Source organism: Oxyura jamaicensis, chromosome 21 (assembly GCF_011077185.1).
Source record: "Oxyura jamaicensis isolate SHBP4307 breed ruddy duck chromosome 21, BPBGC_Ojam_1.0, whole genome shotgun sequence".
NCBI lineage: Eukaryota > Metazoa > Chordata > Aves > Anseriformes > Anatidae > Oxyura > Oxyura jamaicensis.
Window position 1 is genome coordinate 348,266 of NC_048913.1, and position 15,146 is coordinate 363,411.

The 15,146-nt window shown below is 43.9% G+C and overlaps 1 protein-coding gene across 6 annotated transcripts in view; it reads right to left on the reverse strand.

The window, feature by feature from the left end:
• CAMTA1 (calmodulin binding transcription activator 1) overlaps nucleotides 1-15,146 on the reverse strand; it is a 372,227-nt gene that overhangs the window by 140,537 nt on the left and 216,544 nt on the right. For all 6 annotated transcript variants that reach the window (XM_035344587.1, XM_035344586.1, XM_035344584.1 and 3 more), the window contains exon 5: nucleotides 1,676-1,747. In XM_035344587.1, the coding sequence (XP_035200478.1) occupies nucleotides 1,676-1,747 (72 nt within the window). The remainder of the gene's footprint in view (nucleotides 1-1,675; nucleotides 1,748-15,146) is intronic.

Sequence of the window (15,146 nt, forward strand, 5' to 3'; positions counted from 1 at the left end):
TCTGCTATTCCACCCATCCCAGTCCTCTCTCTGCCTTCACTGGGGACACCTGGGAGAAAACATTAACTGAGCAAGCACACACAGTGCTGCCATGCTGTGTCTACAGTGCAGAATTAACTTAGAATTTCCTTTGAATTCTCATGTCACATCATCCATCACAGGCACCAGCAGAGGCAGCCGCTAAATAATAAAACAAACAGCTGTCTGCTGCCCAAGGCAAACTGGACTCTAAGTTTAGAGATTTTGTTCAGTTCCGTGTACTGAACTGTGAACTTTTAATGGCTTCTTTAATCATGCTTATAAACAACTCCCCCATCTCCTTGCTGCCTGCTACATCCAACTTTGTACACAGGTCAGGAGCTGGAGAGGTGGTGAAGAAAACCTCCTGCAGCTAGAAGGGCTTAAAGTTGGTAGATTCAACACGGTTGCACTGCATTTTCAGCAAAGTCACAACAACACAGTTTTCCTCCATGTAGGTGAAATACCATCTGCTCTGACTGCAGCCGTGGAGGGTTTTTGCCCCTTTACTTAATTACATACAACATTTGTATTTTGAGGATGCAAACAGAGCTCAGGGATGCATGTAAGCATAGCAGAGGACAGTAACATTTTGTGTATGTTCCCTTTAATTAAGCCCACCGAGTAGGCACCATCTTCTGTGGTTTGTGAGGTGTCTTTTACGCAGCTGAGAGAGCAACAGCTTTGTCTTTTTTAATACGGAAGTCTGATTCCAAACCAAGGGAAAAACACGGAAGTATTTTCCATTTACTTCTCAAAACAGATGTCATTTTCCTTAGGCCCAGTTGTTTTCAGGATTGCGGGGGTTTAATCTTTAAAACAATAACATGATTACAGTATTTGTCAAGTGCTGTTTTCTAACAAAAGAAAATGAATTGCTTCCACATGCTCAGCATTTGTAAGCAACAGTAAATAGTGAATACAAGTAGCTCAGCAAACCTACATTTAGCACTCCAGTGTCAGCAAATACCCACCCCAGGCACTCAGCGAGTGAACCCGAGCACACCTACCATGTCCCGAGGACCACTCAGTATGAGGCCACTACCCAAACACTGCAGAACTAGGAGGAAAACTGCTTGACTTTTCAAGGGACTTGATGGTGCCCACAACAACGAGAAGAAAAATCACCCAGTAACCCAACAGAACAACCTCAAAACTAAACTCCCTGCTGGAGGAAAGCTGTTCCACCCATGCTTTTTGTGCAGCTTGCCATAAGGTTTACACTAAATTCAGACAAATCCCCACGGGCTGCTTTCTCTCCCACGACGCTGCATACTCAGGAAGCAGTTGGCTTCCCGAGCTCCTACTGCATGACTTGCTTCAAAATGAAAAAAACAAACCAACAAACTAAAAATCTAGAAGTCTCATTTTAGCTGACTCTGTTTAGGGTACACTTAAGCTCAAGCTATAAAGAGGAAGGGAGCTATACATCAGCTCTATATTAGCTAGAAACTTACATAGAGAAAACATCTCACAACTCTAAAGAAAGATGTACCACTTTATGAAAATTCCTGTCACCTTCGGACAAGAAACATCCCCCAAAGCAATCAAACACCCCAGAGAAGGGCACAGCTGACTTCCACAACAGCAAAAAGGAACACAGCCATACAAGTTCAATTGGAATAAACCACAAGAAATGAACTCATCACCATCCTACCTGAAGAAGCCAGTAGCACCTTCTGTGAAACGTGGGGATGATGGAAGAATGGACGTAACAGCCATACAAGCACTAAGGACAAAAAAAGAGAAAGCAGATACAGGGTTAAGGAAAGAAATCATTATCCGGATGGTGAGCAAGTTTAAAAGGCAGAGACAGGAATGAGAGAACGTTATCCGGTGTGCTACACTGGCATTTTTTGGAGTCAGTCCGGGGCTTTGATTCTGCTGGTAAAACAGAATAGCAGGTTATATCAGGGCAAAATTTTAGGAGAATACATTTTAAACACCACTGTGGGTTAAAGACTCAATGGACAGAATTTAATCATTTTGATAGTTTATATATGGACATAAACCCCAAACTGCAGATGACCAGATACTTATTCAGCCTTTTTGTCAGTTTTTGAGAGAGGTGACTGAAGCTTTTTCAGTTACTCGATGACTTGCGGTGCCATCGCTGCAGCAGAAGTGCCTGTGCCCACCCTGCATGTTGTGGAGGAACCAAGTCCTCCACCATGCAGCAACGACCTCAGCTTCTGCTGCAGAGAAACCCCTTGGAGATGCACTAGCACTATGGGGGCAGAGCTAGAACTAAAAAAAAAAAAAAAAAAACACACCTAATTTACATGGCTTATCACTCAAGTACACAGATTTAAAACTGAGAGCATGTAAACTGAAAAAAATGTTGTCATGTATTGTTTTATACAGCAAAATGAGAAGATAGTGTTTTGTTGTTGTCGTTTTAATGAACTTTGCTTGTCCAATTACCCAAAATGAATAAGTGTAAGGAATCCTTCCTGCAGCAAAATCAGATTTCCAGTGTGTTAAAACTCAAACAACACTGTCAGTTGGAAGCTAAGCCCAGTACAAACCAAACACAAAACTGTTATTAAAAGATCCCCGTACAATTCCTGCCCACAGAATATGTTTATTGCTAAAAAAAACAATATTATTTTCTGACTCTGCTGGCTTTTAATATAGTCCACGTGGGGAGTAGGGATGGGCATGCATATGATGATATATTCCCCTCTACTGAAGTTTTCCTTAAATGAGAGATTGCAACAAATGAGCAACCTGCTTGCAGCTTTCTTCAGATATTTCCCCTGAAAGATCACAGATCATGCATGTTTTAAGCATGCCAATATTCCACAATTACAGAAGAAAAAAATAAGTAAAGCCAGCTGCAGGGGATTTGGCAGAGGAACTTCATTTTTCGCTTTACTCTAGCAACTGCACTGATTGCAACAACACTCGTAATTACCACTCTGCACGCTGCTATGGGCACTTGCTTTCCCTGGGGAGCAGGTCCGTGCGCCAGGTCCTTGTGCGGGGTCACGCCGTGCTCGTGCCCCGCAGGCGACCAAGGCAGCTCAGTATGTGCAGATGCAAATGCTCGGCCCTGCCGCGTCAGAGCTTGGAGAGCAGCACTCTGTGCAGCTGCAGAATGAACAGGGAAACACAGGACTTGGTGCTTTTGCATCCAGCACTGAACCTGGGGCTAAGCTTTTCAATTCCTCACTGATGGCATGGCAGGCTGCTGCTTTCTTCTTCCTTTTTTTTTATTTTTATTTTTTAATCCAATGGTAAGATATTTAGAATCCAGTGAACATTTCCCAACAAGTAGGAGCAAACTCTACAATAGGCAAATAGACAGCTACCAACTTCTCCCTAACACAACAGCAGTCAGGGCCAGGAAGAACTTCCCTGTCCCCAAAAGGTATTCCCACTCCCTTCTGCAGTGCTGTGTCTGAGGGAAAGATGCTGAGATTACATACAACCAACGTGCATGATGATCTTAAACAGACATATGCAGAAAGGGAGTAAACATGTTCATAAATTATCACCACCCTAAGCCCTTCTTCTGGTGTTTGGGTATGAACAATAGCACATCGGATGGACAAATACATTCAAATTGGGGAAATTTGGTCTATGAATGCTAAGAAAAGAATGGAAAAAATGCAAAACAGCTATATCATTTAGAAACCTTATTTGGAAAGCAAGCTTAGTGTTTATGAGTTCCAAAACTATTTGGGGTAAATATTTTAAAATGTTCAGTGTAAATATTAGCAACCTGAATGCCATCAGCTAAAGGGCTCTCATAAAACACATTTACCAACTGAATACATGCCGTGTATTTCAAGTCCTGAAACATCAAAACTGACGGAGTTTGGAGTTTCTCCCCAGTTTCTGCAACTAATTCCTCTCTCGGTGGCCATCCAGCAACCTCTGCCCTCAGTGGGAGCTCTGGACGGGGAGCGTCTGTAGGCAGAAGCTGGGCGCTGGCAGCAGCTGAAGCTGTCACCCCACTCTGCATGCAGGGAGCGTAAGTGCTGCCCTGAGGGATGTGGGGTGCTGCGGGGTCAGCGTGCCGGGGAGACTGAAGGACAGTCAGCTGTCTGCTGTCAAGGAAAAATGCTCTTGGCTTATTTCCTTACTCTTGATTTTGGTCTTCCCCACAGTTGGCCCTCACTCTGGTGAAACTTCAACAAGACTTTAAATCATGTTAACTGAAACATAAGCGGATGGGTGCTGGAAAATCTTATCTCTAAATCACTGTCTGAATTGTCTAGACTATCTGTTTTTGCAGATATGGATGCCATGCCATAAATACTGATGTTAAGGCTAACGCGTGGAATCAAGGCTTTATTGGCACTTGTTTGGATGACCTGCATATTTTACTCTGTGCTCTGTCATGCCTGAGTAATGCCATTATCTTGGCTGCAAACCAGCTCACGCCGGGACACAGGCTCTGTCTCTATAATCTCTCCAGCGCAGGAATCCCAGCTGTTTGGTACAAACACAAAGGGTCTGGTATATCTTGATTTATAATTCTGTCTCGAAGGCACCTTCATAAACTATGAAAACACTCCTCAAACAATGAACTTGCCAGCCTTGACATCATTAGCATGCCCTGTAACAGGATTAGTGCAGAGGGAACACGATCATTTCAGGTGTGTCATTAAAAGCGCATGCTTATCAACGAGTACACTGAGAGGCTGGCTGCAACATCTCCTCCGCAAGATAATCACTCACAAGGTTGGTGTGAATTAAAAAGGATTTAAAGACTGCTGGCTTCTATCAGAGAGTTATTTTTAAAATATAAATGACAAAGATTAATAATGGTTTTTAAATATATCAAGGGTACATTTCACACACACACACGAAAAAAAAAAAAAAGGGGGGGGAAAAAAAGAGGGAGAAAAACCTCAGGAAAATAATCCAAAGAAAAGCTTAACATTTTAATCCCACCATTCAGCATGGGAAAAAGGCAGACAGTGTTTGTTTAAGATAATCCCTGACAGTGATTCTTGGCTGCACTGCAGCCTGGTGCTTTATTAAAAGGTCTTTAATATACAGTTCTGCTGACTCAGAACTGTTCTTCCCATTTTGGTAAGCAGCGTGGAAGGTTCAGGATCACCAAGTCTGAACAGCTTCCCAGCAAGGACTTGGAAAGCAGGTTCAGAGCCCTCCTCTGGAGAAACTTTCACAGCATGTGCATCCGCCACCCTGGTGCCCAAAACAGAGGCTGATGCAGAAGTCAAGGACCCCAACCTTAGGAAAAGTTAGAATTAAAAATTAGATCCCAGGAAGGAAAAGTGTGCATAGCTTAGCGGATAAAGTGATTTTTCTCCTTGTACTAGTAAGTGCTGTTTTAAACGCTATGACCTACTTGAATGGGGGAAGCACCCACATTCCTCAGCTATGAGAGAGACTAAAACCATCTGATACACATTTCTGGATTCCTGTTGAGGCTGATGTCGTTAGCAACTGGTGCATCTTCAAGAGGACTGCACAAGTCCAGCAGCACTGAGCTTCCCGGGGCTCGCTGTGCAGCCAGCAGCTACAAGCGCGCTGCCGTGGTGGAGAGGGCACTGCAAAGGAGAGAGGTGCCCAAAGCACAGCAGCACTCAGCTGCTCAAGGAAACTGTCCTCCAGGAGGAGGTACAAGCTATTTGCTGAGCATGAGGCAGTCCCTTCCCTGAGCTTCCAGGCACGCCACAGGCTGCGTGCAGCAGGAGCACGTGGAAGGTACCACCGCCATTTCCTCTGGGACTCCTACCTGGGCCTCCTCGTTTTCACTCCCGAGACTCGCGCTTTTCCTGTGAACTCTTCAGAGCAAAACTGAAATTCCCTGAGAGACCTTGTCTTTTATCTACAGGTCTATTGTTTAAATCCAGCTGAAGATGGTACCTCAAAGCTGTACTTAGCTAAAGGAAGCTCAGGTAGTACAAACAGCCACAGACTAAATTATACACATCCCCAAGCATGGATGGCAAAGTTCTATGGCGAGCTCCCTGTTACCACACACACAATGCAGTTAGCTAAAGGAGTCTCGAAAAAACAAAACAAACAAACAAACAAAACAACAACAACAACAACAAACCCACCTCTTGCTCAGAATTGGCAGAAGGGTTTTTTTCACTAGCTGTTTCCTCTTTTTTTTTTTTTTTTTGTTTTGTTTACTGGGAAGGTAAAGAAAATGCCACGGCCTGTGTGTCTGTGGTTATGTTAATGCTGGGCTGGGCTCTCAGCCAATGCATTAAGTGAAATCGAATTCCTGAAACCAGCTTTAATCAGCAGATTTTTAAGGTTAGAATTACTCTCTCCTCTACAAGGCTTGCCAAGGTTAATTCTGTTCTGAGCATGCTGAATTAATGGGCTGGACAGAGAAGAATTGTTTTTTCCTGATTTCCTTTTAAGTCCACAAAATCTCTAGGAGCAAAGAAATAGTATTTCTGAACTGCCTGAAGAGAAAAGCCTCTTCAGCAGCTTATGATTTCAGTTTTGAAAACAGAGACAAAGACGTGAACTTCTGTCACCTCCTGGATGAGCACTGGGTATGGCAATAGGCACCAGCCCGTCCCCTAAGGGAGCCCTGGGGGGCAGCTGCCCTGGGGCAAAGACTTGGATGCAGTTCCCAGCCCTCAGGTGCCGTGGGACGGTGACTGCTGCGGCAGGAACAGCTTCCCTTGGAGCGTGCTGCAGTCACCCTTCAGGGAGGGATGCGCTTAGGTTTGCAAATTGCGTGACATTTAGATGTTTAACAGTTTCATATCCCCCCTGCCCCTCCAACCAACAGAAAGTAATCAAGACGAAGGTTTTGGACAAAAAATGCCATAAAGACGTTTCCGGGAGGCAACAGTCAGGTGAAGAAGCCTCCAGAGCAGGAAAACAATTAGATGAGAATAAGGCTCTGAATGCTTGCAGAGGTGAGCAGAGTGCTTTTTTGGCCATTAGCTTGGACACCTTCAGGGAAGGCTACTGGATGCATTTTCCAGAGAGGTGCAAGAAAATTGCAAAGTGGTCTTGGAAATTTTGCACAGTATTGTACACATTAAGTAGGAAATTTGAACATGTTACGAGCGTCGACTTTGTCCTGAAATACTGCAGTGTCGGGGTGCCCAGTTATGCTGACAAACCAGCTGGTTAAACATCCTCCCCTTGCCGCAGCCGGGCTGGGAAGCAGCAGTGCAATTCTGAGACCGCCCAGTGGCAAAACACCACTAGCACAACGCAAACCTTCCCCGGCACTGCTCACCTGGAGGACGGCGGGGAGGCACATGGGGCAATCCTTCCAACTCCCAGGGCAAGAGAAGCAGAGATTTGATAGTCACGTTTGATAGTCACACATGTTGCACTCTACAGGTACCTGAAGGGAAGCTGTAGCGAGGTGGGGGTTGGTCTGTGCCTGGTGACAGGACGAGGGGGAATGGGCTTAAGTTGCGCCAGGGGAGGTTTAGGTTGGATATTAGGAAGAACTTCTTTACTGAACGGGTTGTTGGGCACTGGAATAGGCTGCCCAGGGAAGTGGTTGAGTCACCATCCCTGGAGGTCTTTAAAAGACGTTTAGATGCAGAGCTCAGGGATGTGGTTTAGTGGAGGACTTGTTAGTGTTAGGTCAGAGGTTGGACTCGGTGATCTTGGAGGTCTCTTCCAACCTAGACTATTCTGTGATTCTGTGATAGCAGGAGTACCTGAGGTGAAGAGGGTCCTGTTTCTGCAGGGAACTCCATTCACATCAGAACAGTATTACCAAGCTCACACCAGCCTGTACGACAAAGCCACGCTCTCCGTCCCTCCTGCTTCTGAGTGATGACACCCCGTAACTCCCCTTCAACGTGAAGCCCAGACGTGCCTCCAGACGTTCTCAGCTCCAAACAGCTTATTTGCAGCCCCAGTGCTGCTCCCAGAGAGTCCACCTCTGCCAGCTCCACTTCATCTTGTACCTTCCTAAAATTGACTGATCATTAAAGAAAAAAGGGCTTTCTCTGGACAGAGAGGTATAGTTGGGCAATTAGAACTGCCTACCCTTCCATTTATATGCAGCTCACATCTTGCATTATCAAACCTCTGAAAAGTGGAGGAAAAAAATCAAAGTATTAGTTTATTTTTTTATCCTAAGCTCCTTAAAGTGATTGTAGCTTATTTAAAAATAATACAATAATGCTGAGGTGTTCTTCCTTAACAAGAACACCTTGGGAATGGAAATAGGAGAGCAAGAAATCAAAACTTCAAGATAGGGTTGGTCAGACTTTGAAATTCTTCTCCCCAGTGAGTTACACTAGTGGATATTTATAAAAAAAAGTCAGGATTTTGTTCAGATTTTCACACTGAATTCCCAATTCCCTTAATAAGAAGCTAAATCAATCTTTAGAGAACAAACCATGTAAGACCCGTGGCTCTAAATTATTAAAATATACTTGAGTAATTTTATGGTATAAGGCTTCAACTTCTAATATCCCAGCAGCTTGCACACATCCTAGAGGATGACTTATACAGGTCAGCGGGGAAAAAATAACATCCTCTGCCTCCAGACTTGTGGGAAGGCAGGGGATGGACCAGGCTTCTTGCTCAAAGCCCTGGGCAGACGTTTCTGCCCTGGTGCCTCTCCTAGGCGGTATGGGATTTACACCAAAATCCCTAAACAAATAGCCTTTTCAAACAAACACAGTCATGGCAGCAGCAACAAAAAATGCCCCAAATAATGGAATCTGACTATAAGACAAGTGAAATCCAAAACACAGAGAAAAAAGAGAGGAGAGGAGAGGAGAGGAGAGGAGAGGAGAGGAGAGGAGAGGAGAGGAGAGGAGAGGACGAAATCCTCAAAATAGCAGCATGAACATACATACTTTTTGACCTCCACCTGCCGTGGATAAAACTTACAGGGAAAATGACTCTTAGTCTGTCCCCTGTTGTGCTGAACATGAAAGCTTGCCTCACATCCCAAAGAGCACAAAGCAAGAAAAGCATCAGGACCTAAGAGCTACCTTGACGTGTTTGAACACGTGCTCGTTTCTGTGTAGTCCCATGTCTTTCAAACATTTTCCACAGCCCACAGCAGCAAGTTGGAACTGCCAGTGTGAATATACTGTCAGTGCTTAACAAACTGAGGATGCGAGCAGGGAGAGCGCCAGAACAGCAGCTGTGTCAATGGCTTGTAACACCACCAGTGTTGGAGGTTGGAAAACCCCACTGCTGTTCCCAGCCCTCATGTTGTTAAGCAGCGTGCAACTCATCATCTCCCTGTTACACCACTGCCCGGCGCTGCGTTTCCTTCTGGAATGGCACCTACATTGTTAGAGCTTCTCCACCAACTGTCATCAGGGAATAACCTATGGCTTGCAGCACTATGCATTGCTGCCATGGATCAGACCTCCCAGGAAAGCCAAGTGAGGTTTTAACTTCATTCTTCTCATCGTTCTAATGATACAATGCAGGTCTTCTAAATTAACTGTTGTACCTGAGCCCAGTCAAGTTCTGCTCTTGACTTCAGCCTCCACGTTACCTCCTCAGCCATGCACCATGCTAGGAAAAGGTAGAGCACGGCAACTTACAGTAACATGCGGGCTGCATGTGATAAAAATTTCTCAGGTGTATAAAGCCAGAAAGGAACAAGGTTCCTGTTGCCTGGGACTGTTCTACTCTTTTAAAATGCAAGCATATTCCAAAAGAACACTAACCAGTGCTGCAGCAGCACTGAAACTCACAGGCAGAAAGCAGAAGTTGCGTGGCTTGGAGCCTCTAGGCATTTGAGGGTAATGCAGCCCACCCTTACTTTCTAAGGTGTGAAAGGATGCCCCAATACTTAGAGCAGCCTGTAAGTTCTCCTATCAATATTTTCATTTCAATGCAACAACCTGTGTTTCAGAGATACCAGTCAAAATGCAACAATAAAAACAACTCTGCCATCTCTACCATAGACATTTCCAGTATCTGTTCATACAGACACCATTGCATCCTATTCTTTTCACCACCACATCCCAGCAGATGCACTACCCAACCTTCCTGAACATATTTCTGGATGTCATACAAATTGTAATCAATGCTCAAATTTTGTTAGCTGTTTGTATTAATACATTTGCATTACATGTAGGAACCATTTTCCATCTGCATCTGTAAAAAGTACCCCCAAAATTCTCTGCTACTCTTCTCTGAAAGGGGAGAACCTGGTTAGAAGTGCAGGGCAACTTAAAAAGCGAGTCTGTAACGTGAGCTGCCTATTCACCACCAAATTAGTAGGCAGAGGGGGAAACCCTCAAATTCTATGTATGTCATCTCTCTTCTCAAACAGATCTGAAGTAAGTGCCCTCTGAAATCAGGTTATCTTGTAGCAGATGGTCTTTCCTTCAGGACACGGATGCTAAAGCCACAGATGCGTTCCAAATCCATTTAAACATCAGATTATGCTCGCCCCTGTCAGCTGAAGGAGCTGGGAGACAGCAGCAGCTCCAGCCAGCTCCATTAATCAAAATTCATCGAGAAAAGCCAACATGCTGCTATAAAATCCCCTGACTCGATGCCAACACCACGCACAGGGAACCTAATGCCATCAATCTTACTTTTTCTCCCTGAACAGTAAGATGCAGCTGGGGAGGGGGAGAGCAATGATGGGGCTTGGCCAAGCAAACAGCCAGAATTTTTTTTGACAACTCTCATAGGGCAAAATGACACAAAGTTGACAGGTATGAAACAGAAAACCAACCTAAACATTTCTTTGTACAGATCAGCCCCAGTTTAACCTTTTAAAATCATGAGGTGTAACACTGGCTGAACCCCGCAACACTGAGAAACCATCCAGGAAGGCAGACAGGCAGCACTTGGAGGTTTTATTTTGATCTAAAAAGGGAAGGAATTGTCATAACATAGGGAGGCATCCAAAATTTCCTGCTACAGTATCTCCACTGTAGCAAATCTTCATGTTTTCTCACTACTGATTTTAACAAAACAGAGATGTTGGACAGGTTTAGATTTCTCCTCCAACATTTATACATAGTACAACAAAGAAGGTGCATGGGAATAACCTGCGCTGCTGATGTTGCTGGCAAGTATTGTATCGATGTCACCAAAGCTTAAACAATTGCTTATAGCTTGTAAATTTGGACAAGGAATCCTCATGTACTGACAGCAAATCACACACACACACACACAAAACAAAAAACAAACAAACGAATAAACAAACAAAAACAAACAAACAGAAAAGCAAACCTTAACATTTCTACAGTTTAAAATCCCAGATAATCTGGCCTCTAATTTTCAGGCAACAGATTGCAACATAAAAGACTGATTCAGTTAGGATCTTCATTTTCTCTCTGGAAAACCCAAGAGGCCTCATAAGTAAAGTTCCAGGGGACAGTACAGCAATGAAACATTAGTCCAGTTCCATGTTCCTTGCCTTGCCTTTATTGGCGAATCATTAGTTCATTGTGATTTTTACTTTTCTGTTCCACCATGAAAATACTGTTGTGCGGAGTGTTAATACTCAGTCCTGGGAGACCTGCAAGGCTTGCATTGGATTCTCTGCAGACTGCAGTTTGCTCACCACAAGCAGAAAGAGGCTGAGCTCATGCACACGCAAATATTTTGATGTCCCAGCCTGCACGGCTGCCAGCATCACGGTGTACCTCTGCAGCATCAGGGCACTGGCTGCTGTTCATGCATTCAGCCTGGTATAAGACTATTTGTTTACTTACTTATTTATTTATCACTGTATTGGCTCTTTTTCTGACGTGCTTCAAAGCCTCCTGATGCCCTTGATGTCACCAGCAGTTACACCTAGATAACGATTTCTGGATTGAGCACACAGATCTCATTTTATGGCTAATCAAAGGAGCAGAGGTTATTGCATCCTCAATTTGAAGCCAAGCTGTATTCCTTACAGGACCTTGTCAATTCTGGTAGTTTTTGTTATCAAATATCTTTCTATTTACCTCATGACTTGTTAGAAAGCAATTTTTGAAGTGTTTAATATTTTATGGAATATTTAAATGTTTAATGGGTTGCTTTTCAAACCTGTTTTCCCTCTGTGGAATTCTGAAATCACTGCAAGGATTGCAGGTTTTAATTGTCTTACTCCTATAAATAACCCTTCTAATAATTCAGCTAACTGGCAGAAATGTACCTATATGGGCACTCATCTTGGGTACCCCAAATTCTAAAACTTACCAAGAGTTTATCTTGAGACTCAAACAAGAAAACCTCAGCTATTCAGGTATAGTGCTTCCTGCATTTGGCATCTCCTCAACTCATCTGCTCTTTTCTACGCCAGTTTGAAACCTCACGCAAAACATCACAAAACCAGGTTTCACTACGCCTGCAATCCCATGCTGCGTGCCTTACAGAAGTCCCTCTGTCCTCCCAATTTGATCTTCAGAGCTTTCTTTGCAAGTCCACGGCACAGATTCTAGCTCTCCATCTTAGCACTTCTCATCCCGATCCCTGTGAACAACTCTCATCTTCTGCACATTTTGCTCCATGATCCTCTCATGCAGGAAGGAGACTAGTCTCTAGAAAGTGATGTGTTTTTTTTTTTTTTCACTTTCTCTTGATTTTTACAGTAAATACTGTTTAAGTCTAGTCTTTAGACTCTGTTTTTATGTATCATGAGGGAAAAAAAAAGAAGAGATGCTGAACCTTTGTAACACCGAAGGGTAAGGACATTTCCTCTTTTAACATGTATGCGTTTCTTCAGGAATAAAATCTAGCTGTATCTATTTCTTGTTCCCAGCTACTTTAATGTTCAAAGCATGTGGCTCAGTCCCAGAAGCACTCCCAAAGTGAGCACCAGGGTATAATATGCCCTCACTCGCATGCCTTTCTGTAAGCAAAGAGCATTCAGAGGAGATGCTCTGTGATATACCGTCTGCTGAGAGAAGTATGGGACACAGAGGGGAAGGACTCTGAATGGGCTGTTACTTGCAATGGTGTCTGTGACAAGATTTTATACTTTTAATATGCCTGTCTTACTGGAAAATGATTGTCCTTCCCAGCAGATACCTCCTCTCTTACCAGGGCCATCAGCCTAACAAACAGGCTCATACAGAGCTTTCCTAGTTGCTAGCTCAAGCTGGCGTTCTGCAGCAAGAGGGATACTTGCAGGCTGGCTGCATAAACCACCACCTCCTCCAGCACCTGAAGGACTCACCACAGGTTCAGGAATTTCAAACACTGCAGTCATTTAGATTCATCACAGTACTGAGAGGTGCCACAGGGTACAACGCCGCATTCGAGCATGAGCCTGGCTGCAAAGCCGAGCAGGACGCGGGCTCAGCGGCTCAGCTGAGGCAGGAGCTCCAGGAATCTGTTGTTGTTCTCACCTTCCCTATTAAAACACTAATGGCACACAGCCATTGTCCATGCAGAATGAGGCTCAGTAATTAATGCCCAGTGTACTGCCCAGTACACATTTTGCAAATCCGTTGCACAGCTGGGTACCAGGATATTCTTTTCATTGGGATTGACATGAAGGAAAAGTTACACAGAAATATAATTGCAAATCCCACAGGGTTGTCAGAGTGGATTAAATTACTGTAATAATAATAATAATAATAAGAAGAAGAGAGTCAGTAACTGTGTTTTCCAGCATGCCCCAACCCCTCTTTTCTATATATTTTCTTTATTCTGGTAGCCTGCACAGTTTCAGCAACAGCATTTACTGGTACTGTCCACTCATTATTGAATCCTCTGGCACTTTCCCATTGATCTCTTACCTGCAGCTCAATAGTAAATTAAAGTCCAAGGTCAAGCCTTTTTTAGCAGGTTGTTTACATTCGATATAAGCCCCTGCCTTTCTCTGTCTGAGGTAGCCTGAACGTGGACACTGGCTGCCAATCCATTCACCATTACTAGTTTTGATTATATCAGCCAGAGGGGAAGGGCTATGATCCACAGAAATAGGCAGCCAAACAAATAAGTTTCTGCTTATACCACCAGCAGAATGACAAGCAGGGAGGTGGTTTGGCCTTCTGCAAAGATAGGCCAAAGTCCCTGCCTGCAAGGCAAGGAAGAGCATTCACTGCAGTGGTAAGACACGGAGGCACTGATCGGGGCCTGAGGTCCTGGGATGCAAACATGCAGTGACATAAAAGCTGTGGAGCTGCTGCAGATATTTCTTTATTATAGGAGAAGCAAACCCAGACCCAGCCTGAAAATGAATGAAGACGACATGCTGGAACCTGCAGTGGCAAACACCCTCCCTCCAAGCTCTAGTCCTCAGGGCTGGGGCCCCTGCCCTGCAGCAGGGAGACCAGGCTGCTCGTCGTGGACATCAACGCGGATAAACTGCTAGCACCTTCCTCTGACAGCGAGAAGCACGGTAGCTTCCTGACCTTCCATCACAAACTGAAACAACACAGTAGCATGCTATATGCCAGCTATAAAACTCTTATTTTTATTTTTTTTTTATGCTGGTAACTCTTTTAATAAGAATTCTTTAAATATTTATAAAACATGTACGAGGCCAGTTCAACAAGACATGATAGCTTTAATCTCAGCACGCTCTGCAGCATTCCTGCCTGCTGCTCTGCAGACACTCTAGAAACGACAGAAATGACTTGCACAGTCACCTAATCCCCTAAAGACGAAATTCCAGCCTTGCTGCAGTTGATGGGAATTTTGCCACTGACTGCAACACGGTGAGGGTTTCAACATCCTTCTTCGCAAGTCACCTAAACAATATCCAGGACTAAGTCCCAATACTAAAAGCACAAGGTTCTATTTCTCAAGAAAATGAATGTTAGACAGTGCTTCTTCAAGTGCAAAATTTGATACAAATTTTATTTTCAGTGCTGTCAACTTCAAGACAATTTAACAGGAACTGCCCTTGCTAGCCTGCTAGTTTATTGCTCAAGTTGATATTAGCCACACATTTGCAGCTGGGTTATCTTTGAATTTTGACTAAAACTAACCTCATAAAATCTTTCTTGAATTACATAGGAATCAAAATCCACATCTTGGTCCTGATGTAGGATATTTGGTATGCAATCCTGCATATCCACCTGCAGTAGCTGTCTGTTCATAAATGCATATTTCTTTAATAATATGGGGATACTTTAGTCTCAGTTTAATTTTACCTTTAGGGAAGCTATATCCTGAGGCTGCCAGGAGCTAAAATCCTCCAGATGCAATAGTGTAATTTGTATTCAAACCAGCAGGTCTATCTGTCAACATGTTTGTCTCCTGTATCTGCCAACACT